Source organism: Ipomoea triloba, chromosome 14 (genome assembly GCF_003576645.1).
Source record: "Ipomoea triloba cultivar NCNSP0323 chromosome 14, ASM357664v1".
Taxonomy (NCBI): Eukaryota; Viridiplantae; Streptophyta; class Magnoliopsida; order Solanales; family Convolvulaceae; genus Ipomoea; species Ipomoea triloba.
Window position 1 is genome coordinate 12,588,042 of NC_044929.1, and position 11,498 is coordinate 12,599,539.

Here is an 11,498-nt window from a genome sequence, read left to right on the forward strand (position 1 = left end):
ATATATATATATATATATATATATATATATATATATATATATATATATATATATATATATATATATATATATATATATATATATATATATATATATATATATATATATATATATTTCTATTCAAATGTGGTCGCGCCCTTACGTGCTGCCGTGCGTTTTACACCACTCAATGTTAAGAAATGCATCACTCAATGTTACGAAATGCACCACTCAATGTTATTGAGTGGTGTATTTCTTAAAATATAAAATATACCACTCAATAACATTGAGTGGTACATTTCGTAACATTGAGTGGTGCATTTTTTAACATTGAGTGGTGTAAACCGCACGGCAGCACGTAAGGGCGCGGCCACACCTGAACATGACCATATATATATATATATATATATATATATATGTTGATAAGGTTGAAAGCCATTCAGTCATTTGTGTAGTCGCGATCGTAGAAACTAGGGTTCCTCACTTCTTCTCCCTTCTCCTTCGTGATTCTGATTTCTCTCTTCTCTGATCTCTGGACTCTGGTCTAGTGGTCTCTCCCTTCTCCCTTCGCGATTGTGATTCACTGATTTGTTCATATTCACTTATTTGTTCATTTGTCTAAGACTCTAGACTCTGAGTTCTCTCTATTCTAGACTCTAGAGTCTAGTCTGTTCTCTACTTCTCGTTCGTTCTCTAAGTTCCACTGGTTGTCCCGTTTTGTAGTCCGGTACTCCGATAGTAGTCTGGTGGAAGCCGTGCTGGTGGCTGGTGGGCTGGTGACTGGTGCAGTGGTGTTGTGTGCTGTGGCCTATGGTGGTGTAGTCGACTATCGACTTCAACTGGTGATATTTGTACAAAGAAGCCCTTGTTCTCCAGGGTATTGTGAGAAACAAAGTAAATGGTCGAACCCTACTTCTTTAAATTAGATTTATTAAATTTATATGCATATTCTGGTGGAAGCACTGACTTTTGATTGCAAACCCTAGTTCAATTTGTATGCTTATTATGCGAATTTGTGATATATTCTGCCATAGAATGATATTCTGGATTTCTGGTGGAAGCATTGACTTTTGATTGCAAACCCTAGTTCAATTTGTATGCTTATTATGCGAATTTGTGATATATTCTATCATAGTATGATATTATGGATTTCTGGTGGAAGCATTGACTTTTGATTGCAAACCCTAGTTCTTTAAATTTGATTTATTAAATTTATATGCATATTATGCTAAGTTGCGATATGTTCTGTCATTGTATGATAATCTGGTGGAAGTTCTGACTATTAACTATTTACTACAAATTTGTATTCATTGACCATTGTTGGTGAAAATTTGAATAAGGTGGAAGCACTGGAAAATACTGAAATATGTAACAGTGTAAGTCCCAAGGGTGAAATCCAGAAAATGATGAACTGTACAGGATGACAGGTTCCTGATTCTGGATTTCTTTGTGTGGTACTGTGATTGTATCACTTTATGTTAAATTGTTTACAAATTACAAGTTGATGGATGTAAAACCCTTAAGCCCCAATTATGAAATTTAGACAAATGATGAACTTTGAAGTGCTTGTCTTTCTAAGTTTCTGATTCTGGATTTCTGTAATTAACTAGTTATGTGTTCTGTGTATAATATCTGAAATTCTACAATATGTTTCCCACTTTACTGATAGTATTCCATTTCTTTAGATGGAAAATATCAGAGAGTCTGGTGGTCAACCTTCCAACTCTTCAAATGATGGGCCTACAGTGGTGGAAGCCCAAACTGTTGACACAAATAGTCAACAAAATGTGCAACCTACTGCTGCAGTTCTTGCAAAGAAAAGGAAGCAAGTTGATTCCAGATCAAGAGTTTTCATTTTGAAAGAATTATTGATGCTAGTGATGTTACTATAAAGGCAAAGTGTATATATTGTGCCAAAGTATATCAATGTGAATCCAAAAAACATGGTACTTCATCTTTGAGAAACCACATGCTTAGCTGTCTGAAAAATCCTCACTCTAAAGACACTAGACAATCACTTCTTACCTTTCAAGCTGTTACAAATTCTGATGTATCTCAGCCTACTTTAGGTGAGTTAGGAACTTGAGTTTTTAATCAGGAAGCTATTAGGAGGGCATTGGTTGAAATGATTATAATAGATGAACTACCTTTTAGATTTGTGGAGGGTCCAGGGTTTAGGAAGTTCATTCTGGTGGCTTGTCCTATGTTTAAGGTTCCATCTAGATGGACAATAAGTAGGGACATCAGTCTAATTTATGAAGAGGAAAGACTGAAGGTAAAATGTTTTTTTAAGGGAAACACTCAAAGAGTCAGTATTACAACTGACTCTTGGACTTCTATTCAGAGAATTAACTACATGGTAGTGATTGCTCACTTTATAGATGAAGAGTGGAAGCTTAATAAGAAGATTATCTCATTTGTCCTTGTTACATCACACAAGGGTGAGTACATTCCAAAAGCTCTGGAAACTTGTTTGCTTAACTGGGGGATTAGGAATGTATATACTATTACAGTAGATAATGCATCATCTAATGACACTGCCCTAGATTTTCTAAAAAAGAAATTGTTGTCTTGGAGAACATCTACTGTGAAAGCCAAATATATTCACATAAGATGCATTGCCTATACTCTAAACTTAGTTGTGCAAGATGGACTGAAGTATTGTGATGTTTTTGTGAAAAAGGTTAGGTAAGCTGTGAGATATGTGTGAAATTCACCTGATAGGCTTAAGAAATTTAAGGACCTGTCATCCTAGATTGAAATTGAACTGAAATCTTCCTTATGTCTAGATGTTATAACTAGGTGGAATTCTACATATCTTATGTTACAATCTACAATCTCTTATCAAAAAGTGTTTGAAGCATTTGAAGAGAGTGATAGTTCCTTAAAATCAGATTTGGGAGAGTCTGTTCCTGATTTTCTTGATTGGGAATGTGTGAAGAGTTTGGTGGAAGTCTTGAAATGTTTTTATGATATGACAATCAGAATTTCAGGTTCTTTATATGTCACATATAACACATTTTTTTCTGAAATTTCTGATTTATATATTCTCAACTGAAGGTGCACTAAACTTTAGGTGTGTGATTTATGTTCTTAGCTTAATGTGTCTGATTTGTGTACTTAATGTGCGCTATTTTAATGCTTAAGGTGAGTACCGCACGGAAAGATATACCCGCACCTGAACCATTCCCCATATATATATATTTAAAAAATGGACATTTTCTAATGGGACAACAATTTTGTCACTCAAACATGTGTGGATGATAGCTTCACATGAATTTCGAGAGCATTAGTTGAAGTGATAGTGTGGCCAAATTTTCTCAAGAGTCATTGCCCTTTCTAGTGTTTCTCAAAGTGTTAGATTGCTTATAAAGGAGATCACGCCAATTCATGGATTTACTAACAGAAGAACACAAGTCACTTTTTGAAACTTAGAGGATTATCTCCGATTAGATTAAAAGTTTAGGACTACAACCAATTACATCCTAATACTCGGTGAAATTTACACTAATAAATATAAATTTATACATCATTTAATCAATTCAAATCTTCATATCCAAATTCAATTAAAAATGATTAATATATTTGCAATGTAATATACGTAATAATTATAATAACTTTTTTTTAAACACTCGTGATTCTTTACCGTATTTATTCTATAGAACAAAACTACCTTAAAAATAATTAATTAAATGAAACGTGACAATTAACAACGAATACTAGGGAGAGATATTATATGGTATGGGACTTGGTTCGAGATAGTAGTTTAAGGGATTTCTTTGTGATTTTGTGGCGTACTTAAGAGGGTTGTGGGTCATGTTTGAGTACTCCTATAATAAAGAAAAGCAAACTCAGAATATCAACCTAGACTTTCTTTGCAATCACAGTGTAAGTTGTACAATCTTTAAATCAAGACTCGAGAGTACCTAAACTATAAAGCAACCATCATCGTTTTGCTGCTTCACAACAATAACAATACAATGGCAACCAGCTATGATCATCTAACCATATCATGTAACTGCTATCTAAATCCTGAACCCACCATGTCAGCTACACAGATAATAAGAACACCAGATAAGATGGGGATAAATGAATTTATTCAAGGCTGCTACTGGACAAAGCATCACCTTTCAGGATTTAGCTTTTCTAATAGGATTTTGTTCAACATCTTTGGATTTGCCTTGCCTTTGGATTGCTTCATCACCTTTCCATTTTCGTACAAATTCAATTCAGAAAAGCGTTAACTTTATTACAGCCTTGCAGGATTGAGAAATGAAAAATTAAATAACCATACCTGACCAGCAAAATAACCTTGCAGTTTTGTTTTACCCCCACGGTATTGTTCTAGTTGCTTTGGATTCACAGCAATCACTTTATCTACCATTTTCTCGATCTCTTGAGGATCAACAATCTGATGTTTTGAAAATGAAAGAATTATAGATCATTCTTTTTTGCCTCATAGTTGTTGGGATATGCTTAGTTTTTAGAATTGACTAAAATCATCTCATTAAAACTGTTGCAAACACATCTCAACATATCTGGTGCTAGAAAGAGACTAACTAGAAAAAATTAGACATGAGCTAATATCGTTGGACATGCAAATCCATAAGATCTAATGACCTTTATGAACCATTTCATGATTACTCAACCCATCTAAAGTCATTAAGGTTATGGACAAATGCAACAGTCACAGAAGAAAAGCTTCTCTACTTGTGGTTGGGTATTGTTTCATGACTTACAAACTGGATTCTGCAGTACATTGTCATCATCAATCACATCATGTTAAGTTTGCATAACCATTGAAGTTCAACCAAATTAATTAGTTACACAGCCTATATTTATTGTCAATAATCCATCTACATCCGACTACACATCAAATATGACAAATGCTACGATATTTATTAGTCTTTATTATAAGAATGTATATATGAGAGCAAAAAAGAAAGTGACTTCAAAACTTGCAGTTGCCAGGCTTATTGAATGGTGAACTACTAAGTTATCTTGGTGAATTTGTACTAAGTTACTAAGTTGCATTTTGTTAAAAATATGTAAAAGTTGAATAATGTAGAATCTCATGATTAACAACTGACCTACACACCAATCACACAAGGAAAAAGATCATTCAAGAATAGGAATTATATAAGCCAATATACTAAAAAAAAGTTCTAATGACCAGAAAATAGCATAGGCAAATGGTCACAAGCTTCAGAACATTAACTACAGCATGAGATAACTTGCCTGGACCAAATCCTTTTCTTTTATCATTCCCTTGACAGTTCCACCCTTGGCCATTATCTCAAACAATATCTGCAAATGTTACATTTTAACCAAGCCTGGAAACTCTGGTATATATTTCTTCTCAGTGGAACTAGTATGGTATTATGGATACGAGGATATCCCAAAACTGTGAAAACTTCTCTATCATTAAAAAATTTAAAGGTAAAATAGTATAAAATGCAAATGTCGTTATCAGCATATGCTAATATTTGTTAATAGTACTTTCCTATCATTAAAAAAAATTAAAGGTGAAATAGTGCACCAGTATAGATATAAACAAATAACCTACCTATTTTCCATAAGCAGCATCCAGAAACATGCATCAGTATTCACAGTATTCCAAGTATACTGTGTGATATAAGGACAAGTAGAAGAAGATGGAATTGATGAGGTAAAGAAGAAAAGATAATAGGACTTGATCCAATGGTGGGCAAAACAGAGTATCATAAAATATCTCACTTTAGATGATTAATAAATACTTGCAGAATAAAGAATAATTATTCCAACTAAACCTTCAAAATATTTCATGGTTAAGGCTATCAACCCAAAAATAAATAAATAAAAAACAAAAAAATCTCTAAGATTAATAAGATTGGGGCATGTTAGAGAATGTGCCAACTATATACGTACCTCTTTCCCAATCTTTCCACTGATAGTCTCCTCTTTGATTGCAGAAATGAGCTCACTGAGTTCTTGGGGAGAAAGTTTAATCTCATTGATGGATAACTTTTCATTTTTCAAATATGCAGCTATGTCACCCATCATCCAATTAGTAGCAAGTTTTACATCTGCACCTCTAGCAATTGTCGCATCAAAAAACTCTGCAATCTGAAACATTCGTTTATTGAAAGATAATACTACTACAGGGCATTAAAACATCACATTAATTTTTTTAAAAGTACTAGAAGAATCTAAATGAAATAGACACAGCCACCAAACACATACCCCTCAGGCCTCAACCGCTAATTCACTAAAAAAAACTTCCATATTTTCTTATTGTTATGGATTGAAGGGAAGAAACTTTTGAGTTGTATATTCACTCTCTATAGTCTATACATAGATTATGCACATACATACACCCAAACATAGCCATATATATATACAAATATATATAGTTTATTTCTTTCCTTTACGCTTGTTGGTGAGTGGAAAGACTGGGTTGGAGGGAGGCATACCAATCTAAAGCATTAAATGTTTATTTAGCTAATACGATCATATCAAACAAGCACTACTTCGAGCGAGTGTTAGCGCCAATGAAGAATTGGGGAGGAGAATATAGAGATAGAATGTAAGGAAAAGTATAAAAAGACTATATTGTTATCCTGGATCACTGCTTCCATAATACATGGGGGCATATTATTTATAACATTGTATTCTTAAAATCTAACTAATTCTAATGTTCTACAAATTCTAATAATATAATAATATTCATATTCTAATGTTTCTCTAATTCTAATAATATAATAACTCATATTATAATGTTCATCTAATTCTAATAATTAACTATTCCTATTCCTATGGGCGCATCATTAACACAATAAAATTTTGATTCAATATCAAACTGCTTCAGATAATTTTATGCCACTCTTCTATGGAACTTCTAATTAGTAGTTACCATGCAAACTAACATAAAAGGTCGAGTTAATGTGTAGCATTATGCCAATATAAAGACCAAAAATGTAAGCAGTCGTGAATATTACTTACATTAGAATCGTTAGTCAGAAAAAGAACATCTTGCATGCTTAATCCCATTTTTTCGTACCTCCGCCGTTTCATCTCTGGAAGTTCAGGCAATGAATTGCAAACACTGTCAATATAGTCTTGAGTGATAGTAACTCCTGGAAGATCAGGCTCTGGGAAATAACGGTAGTCAGAAAGCCCTTCCTTTTTTCTCATGGTAATTGTCTTCTGAAAGTACCCAAAGCATTACCAAATAAGCAACATATTAATTTCATGTTGTGGCAGGACAAAAGTTAAGCACTGTATAACCTGAGAACCTTCTTCCCAGAGACGAGTTTCTTGCACAATTTGATCACTCTGGCCTTGGCAATGAAGAAGCACCTGTCTTGAAATCTCAAAATCAATAGCCCTACTTACCGATGAGAACGAGTTCAAATTCTTAATTTCCACCTGTCCAAGGAATTCCATGTATATATGTCTACATTATCAATTACCAAAACAAAGTAGTACTCTACTAATTTAAACATAAAGCAAATATTTATAAGTTAAATCATGAAACATGAGAAATGAATAATATTAAATAAGGATTTAAAGTAAATTACAGAAATACTAGAACTGTGGAAAACTATACTAGACAAAAGAAATTGCTTACCTTTGTACCAAATTCTAATTGTCCAATTGGACGAACAGAGATATTAACATCACAACGAAGTGACCCTTCTTGCATATTTCCATTACTCACTCCCAAATATCTTACCAATCGTTGCAATTCTGCAGCATACTCAGCAGCTTCAATTCCAGTTCTCATATCAGGTTCAGAGACAATTTCAAGTAATGGTACCCCAGCTCTATTCAAGTCAACCTGTTATAGAACTTAAAAAAGATTAGATCCTGCTCCTATAGAATTCGCAATAAAATAATTAAATAAATGAATAATACTAGTTGGTTGATAGGTGAGATATCAGAAAAAACTTATTACTGTACTTAGTGACATGAAAGCAAATGCTACACTGAAATGCTCACAATATGAGTTGCAAAAGAAAGTGATTTTCACAATTAGTTTAAACTTCAACAAACAGAAAAACTCAACAAATCTAGTTAAATGCTTTAGCCATAATCTCAAATAGTAAAAAGAAAAAATATGAAATACAAGATTTGTAGATGTAGAGAAGAGATGTACTCCCACTGTCTCATTTTACCTATCATGTTTACTATTAATTAGTCACACAAACTATTTCTTCTTTGCTTATTTTCTTTAGTATTTTTTACTTATTTTTAAATTTGATTTTTGTGTTTAATAGTATTTTTAATTTAGTTTCTAAATATATAATTTTTGTATATTAATACTAAACTTAATATTGTGAAGAATTGAATTAAAAAGAACTTCAGTCAAGCCTCGCTAACCGAACCAATCACATAAAATGGAACGGAGGGAGTAATACTTTCCTGAGAATAACTCCCGCCATCAGTATGAAGCAGCTTGCCGGCATCTTCTTCCATGTGAACCCTTGTAATGCCAAATCTCCTATGTCCCCCACCAAACTCAACCGGCAGATCTAGATCAAGATAACCCCCAGTTGCAATAGGTATATCAAACTGTGATATTTGGTATCCCTTTGGAAGATCCGGATAAAAGTACTGCTTCCTATCAAACTTTGAGCTCAAGGAAAGCTTACAGTTGAGTGCATGACCAACTTTAATGGCAGATTCTATAACCTTTGAGTTTAAAACTGGCAATGCCCCAGGCAAACCCATGCAAATGGGACAAATGTATGTATTTGGGGGAGCCCCGTAAGTATACGGGCAGCCACAAAAAGCCTTTGTAAGAGTTGAAAGCTGCACATGGGTTTCTATACCAATGATTGATTCATAATCTTTCAAAATGTTATCAAGTGGTTTTGATTGATTTTTTGGCAACCCTTTCAACTTGGTTTGTTGCTTTTCTTGTGTTGTAGTATTGGTTTCTGTTCTTTTTAAAGTACAATACAAAGTGGCATGTTTTCTAGAAAAATATGGGAATTGGTATTGCCTAAGAGGATAGGATTGTACCCCCCTAAATAGTGTCACAAGCATGTTACAGATCCTTCACCCTAACTTCAAAATCAAGAACAATGAGAATTGCGCCTGCAAATCATCAAGAACATTACAAAATAGTGTTAAAAAAATCTCAATTAATAAATATAAATTGTTTTCAAACACATAGAAACTTTGATTATAATTGTAAAAACATTAGCCAACAGAATTCAATTTCCTAGTCAAAGACTCACAATCATCAAAGCACATTGATTCATTTGTTTGCAAGCATCAGCATACAATATATTGATATAACAATTATTACACAAAGTACGTGATGTTTGTAGTTTATAAAGATGGATACTACAGAGCTAAATGCAATATACTGTCAATGTAAAAAACTGTCAGAATGCTTTAGAACATTACATATTACATGTTATTTTTGTTATTATAGAATGACATTAATATGCTTAAAACCACCTCAATAGACAAAACAATAAATTAGGCTAAGACAAGTTAACTAATAGATATAAAAGGTAGGGGTGGGCGTTTCGGGATTCGGTTCGGTTTTTTCCGGTTTGGTTTTGGTATCAGTATTTTTGTATTAAAAAAAAAATGATACCATTCGGTTTCAGTTCGGTTTGAAACACAATAATTATTAAAACAATAATTTTCAAACTGGAATGATGGAAGTTAATACGTAATACATACCTTGGAAACCTTTATTATAGATTTGGTAATATCAGACAGACAAGTAGCTTTCCATTCTTAAGTTCAAGTAGAGCAAGACATTCTAAAGCATGCATAATTGCATTTGGAAGTCCCAATCCATTCACCCACTAAAAAGTACTCCCACTGGAATGAAATTCCAGTTAACTAGAAAGGAATTCCAGTTTTACTGGAATGTAAACTGGAATTCCTTTCTAGTAAACTGGAATTTCATTCCAGACGCCCCGCAATAGAGTTATCTAGCAGTTCCATATGATAATATCCATAGATCATGCCAAATATATGACCATTCCCAAGCAAAAACGCCAAACTTCAAACAAGCAGTATACCACATACTGACATACACGAAGCACACAAAAAAAAACACAAAAAGTAATTTCAATAAAATAAAAATAGCACATTTGGGTTTGAATTTATTGCATTTAAACTAGAATAAATTCCAGTTTACTGGGTTCATTCCAGTAAATAACCGAATAAATGCCTAAATCCTAATACAAAGCCACAAATTGGATTGCGATTTCAATTTTTAACTAACTAAACCCACACTGATGGAGACATGGATACAAATTTATGATTTCACACAAAAATAATAATTTAAAGAAAAAATAGCACATTACCTCTTTGGTCGTCGACCGGTCTTCAACGGTGGCCTTCAGCGGTGGGCGCTCAGGGTCAGGCTACGGTAGCGAGAAGAGAGGAGAGTTGGAGCCTAGGCGTGAGGCGTCCCTGGCTTGCTGCGGTCGTGGAAGAACTGAAGAGTGAAGAATGCGATTAGGGAGTAGGGACTTAGAGCCGTTCGTTGGTGGAAAATATTTAGCCGTGTGCTCGGAAAATGATTTATGGAAATCGTTTTTCGGGTCTTCAGTATTTGGTAAGTCCTGTAAAATGTTGGTAAATGTAAAATGATCATTTGGTCAATGTAAAATGTCACTTATTTCTTGTAAAATGACTTCTTCTTTTTTTTGGGAAGTCATTTTACATCTTTGAAACAGCTCATTCACGCCAGCTCCTTCCTCCTTCACACAGTACAACAACATCTTCCAAAGCTTCATCCAAGTAATGGGAAAACTCCATCAAAGCTCCAGCTCCACCAACCCCAAAGCTCCATCAACAAGTCCAGATCTTCATCTTCTTCTCCATCAACAAACCCAGATCTGGTATGTTTCTCCACTAACAACTCACTGTTCTTTGATTTTTTGGAAACTAAGAGAAAATGAGAGTGAAATTGTATAAAGATTTAGGGTGTTTTTGGAAACTTTTGAAAAATATTTTCTGGAAAATAGTTTTATTTCTAGTGTTTGGTTGCATTCTGGAAAATTATCTTTTGTGTGTTTGGTATCTTTTGGAAAATGGGTTAAATTATATAATTTTACATTTTAATTATTTTTTATAATAATAATATAAAATAATAATATTTCTTTTACAAAGTAACATATGTGGCCATTTTGGCAAAATAATTGTTGAAGCTAAGTCCGGAAAATGACTTTCGGAAAAAAAAAATGGAAGTCATTTTCTGGAAAAATTGCCTCATTTTCCTTGATCAACGTAAATTGTTTTCCGTTGACTGCATTTTCCAAGCACTACCAAACACCAAAAGTCCGAAAAATGATTTCCAAAAATCATTTTCCGAGCTACCAAACACACCCTTATATTCCCCTCCTACTACTGGCAAATTATACTGTGCACCGTGGTGCACATAGCAATGTGCACCACGTACCTAAACGACGTCGTTTTGAGTATTGTAGACTAATCGTCCGTTTTTTGTGGAAATCACGTTTCCCGTTTCGGCCGGTCTCTGTATTTATGTTAATATTTTGTGT

General features: G+C 33.7%; 1 protein-coding gene across 2 annotated transcripts; it reads right to left on the minus strand.

Annotated features, from left to right (window-relative positions):
• Positions 1-3,832: 3,832 nt before the first annotated feature.
• On the minus strand, positions 3,833-10,486 carry LOC116004770 (glutamyl-tRNA(Gln) amidotransferase subunit B, chloroplastic/mitochondrial-like). 2 transcript variants are annotated; one of them, XM_031244933.1, is made up of 10 exons: positions 10,296-10,485; positions 8,383-9,060; positions 7,589-7,798; positions 7,246-7,386; positions 6,961-7,164; positions 5,887-6,084; positions 5,218-5,286; positions 4,274-4,390; positions 4,107-4,183; positions 3,833-4,029 (listed from the first exon to the last, which is right to left on the minus strand). In XM_031244933.1, exons 2-10 carry the CDS (start codon positions 9,007-9,009, stop codon positions 4,026-4,028), a joined length of 1,647 nt encoding a protein of 548 aa, XP_031100793.1. In that variant the 5' UTR covers positions 9,010-9,060; positions 10,296-10,485; the 3' UTR covers positions 3,833-4,025. The 2 variants fall into 2 exon arrangements, with proteins under 2 accessions (XP_031100793.1, XP_031100794.1); XM_031244934.1 differs by lacking the exons at positions 3,833-4,029; positions 4,107-4,183; positions 4,274-4,390; positions 5,218-5,286 and adding an exon at positions 5,294-5,604 and having other exon boundaries at positions 10,296-10,486.
• Between the last annotated feature and the right edge of the window lie 1,012 nt (positions 10,487-11,498).

Bases quoted from the DNA above. Each gene is read 5' to 3' on its own strand.
- LOC116004770 (XM_031244933.1), bottom strand. From the start codon at position 9,009: ATGCTTGTGACACTATTTAGGGGGGTACAATCCTATCCTCTTAGGCAA. The intron at 7,799-8,382 runs GAAAGTATTACT...GTTCTATAACAG, and splicing joins ATGGCGGGAGTTATTCTCAG to GTTGACTTGAATAGAGCTGG. The intron at 4,391-5,217 runs GCAAGTTATCTC...TCAAAACATCAG, and splicing joins AAGAAAAGGATTTGGTCCAG to ATTGTTGATCCTCAAGAGAT.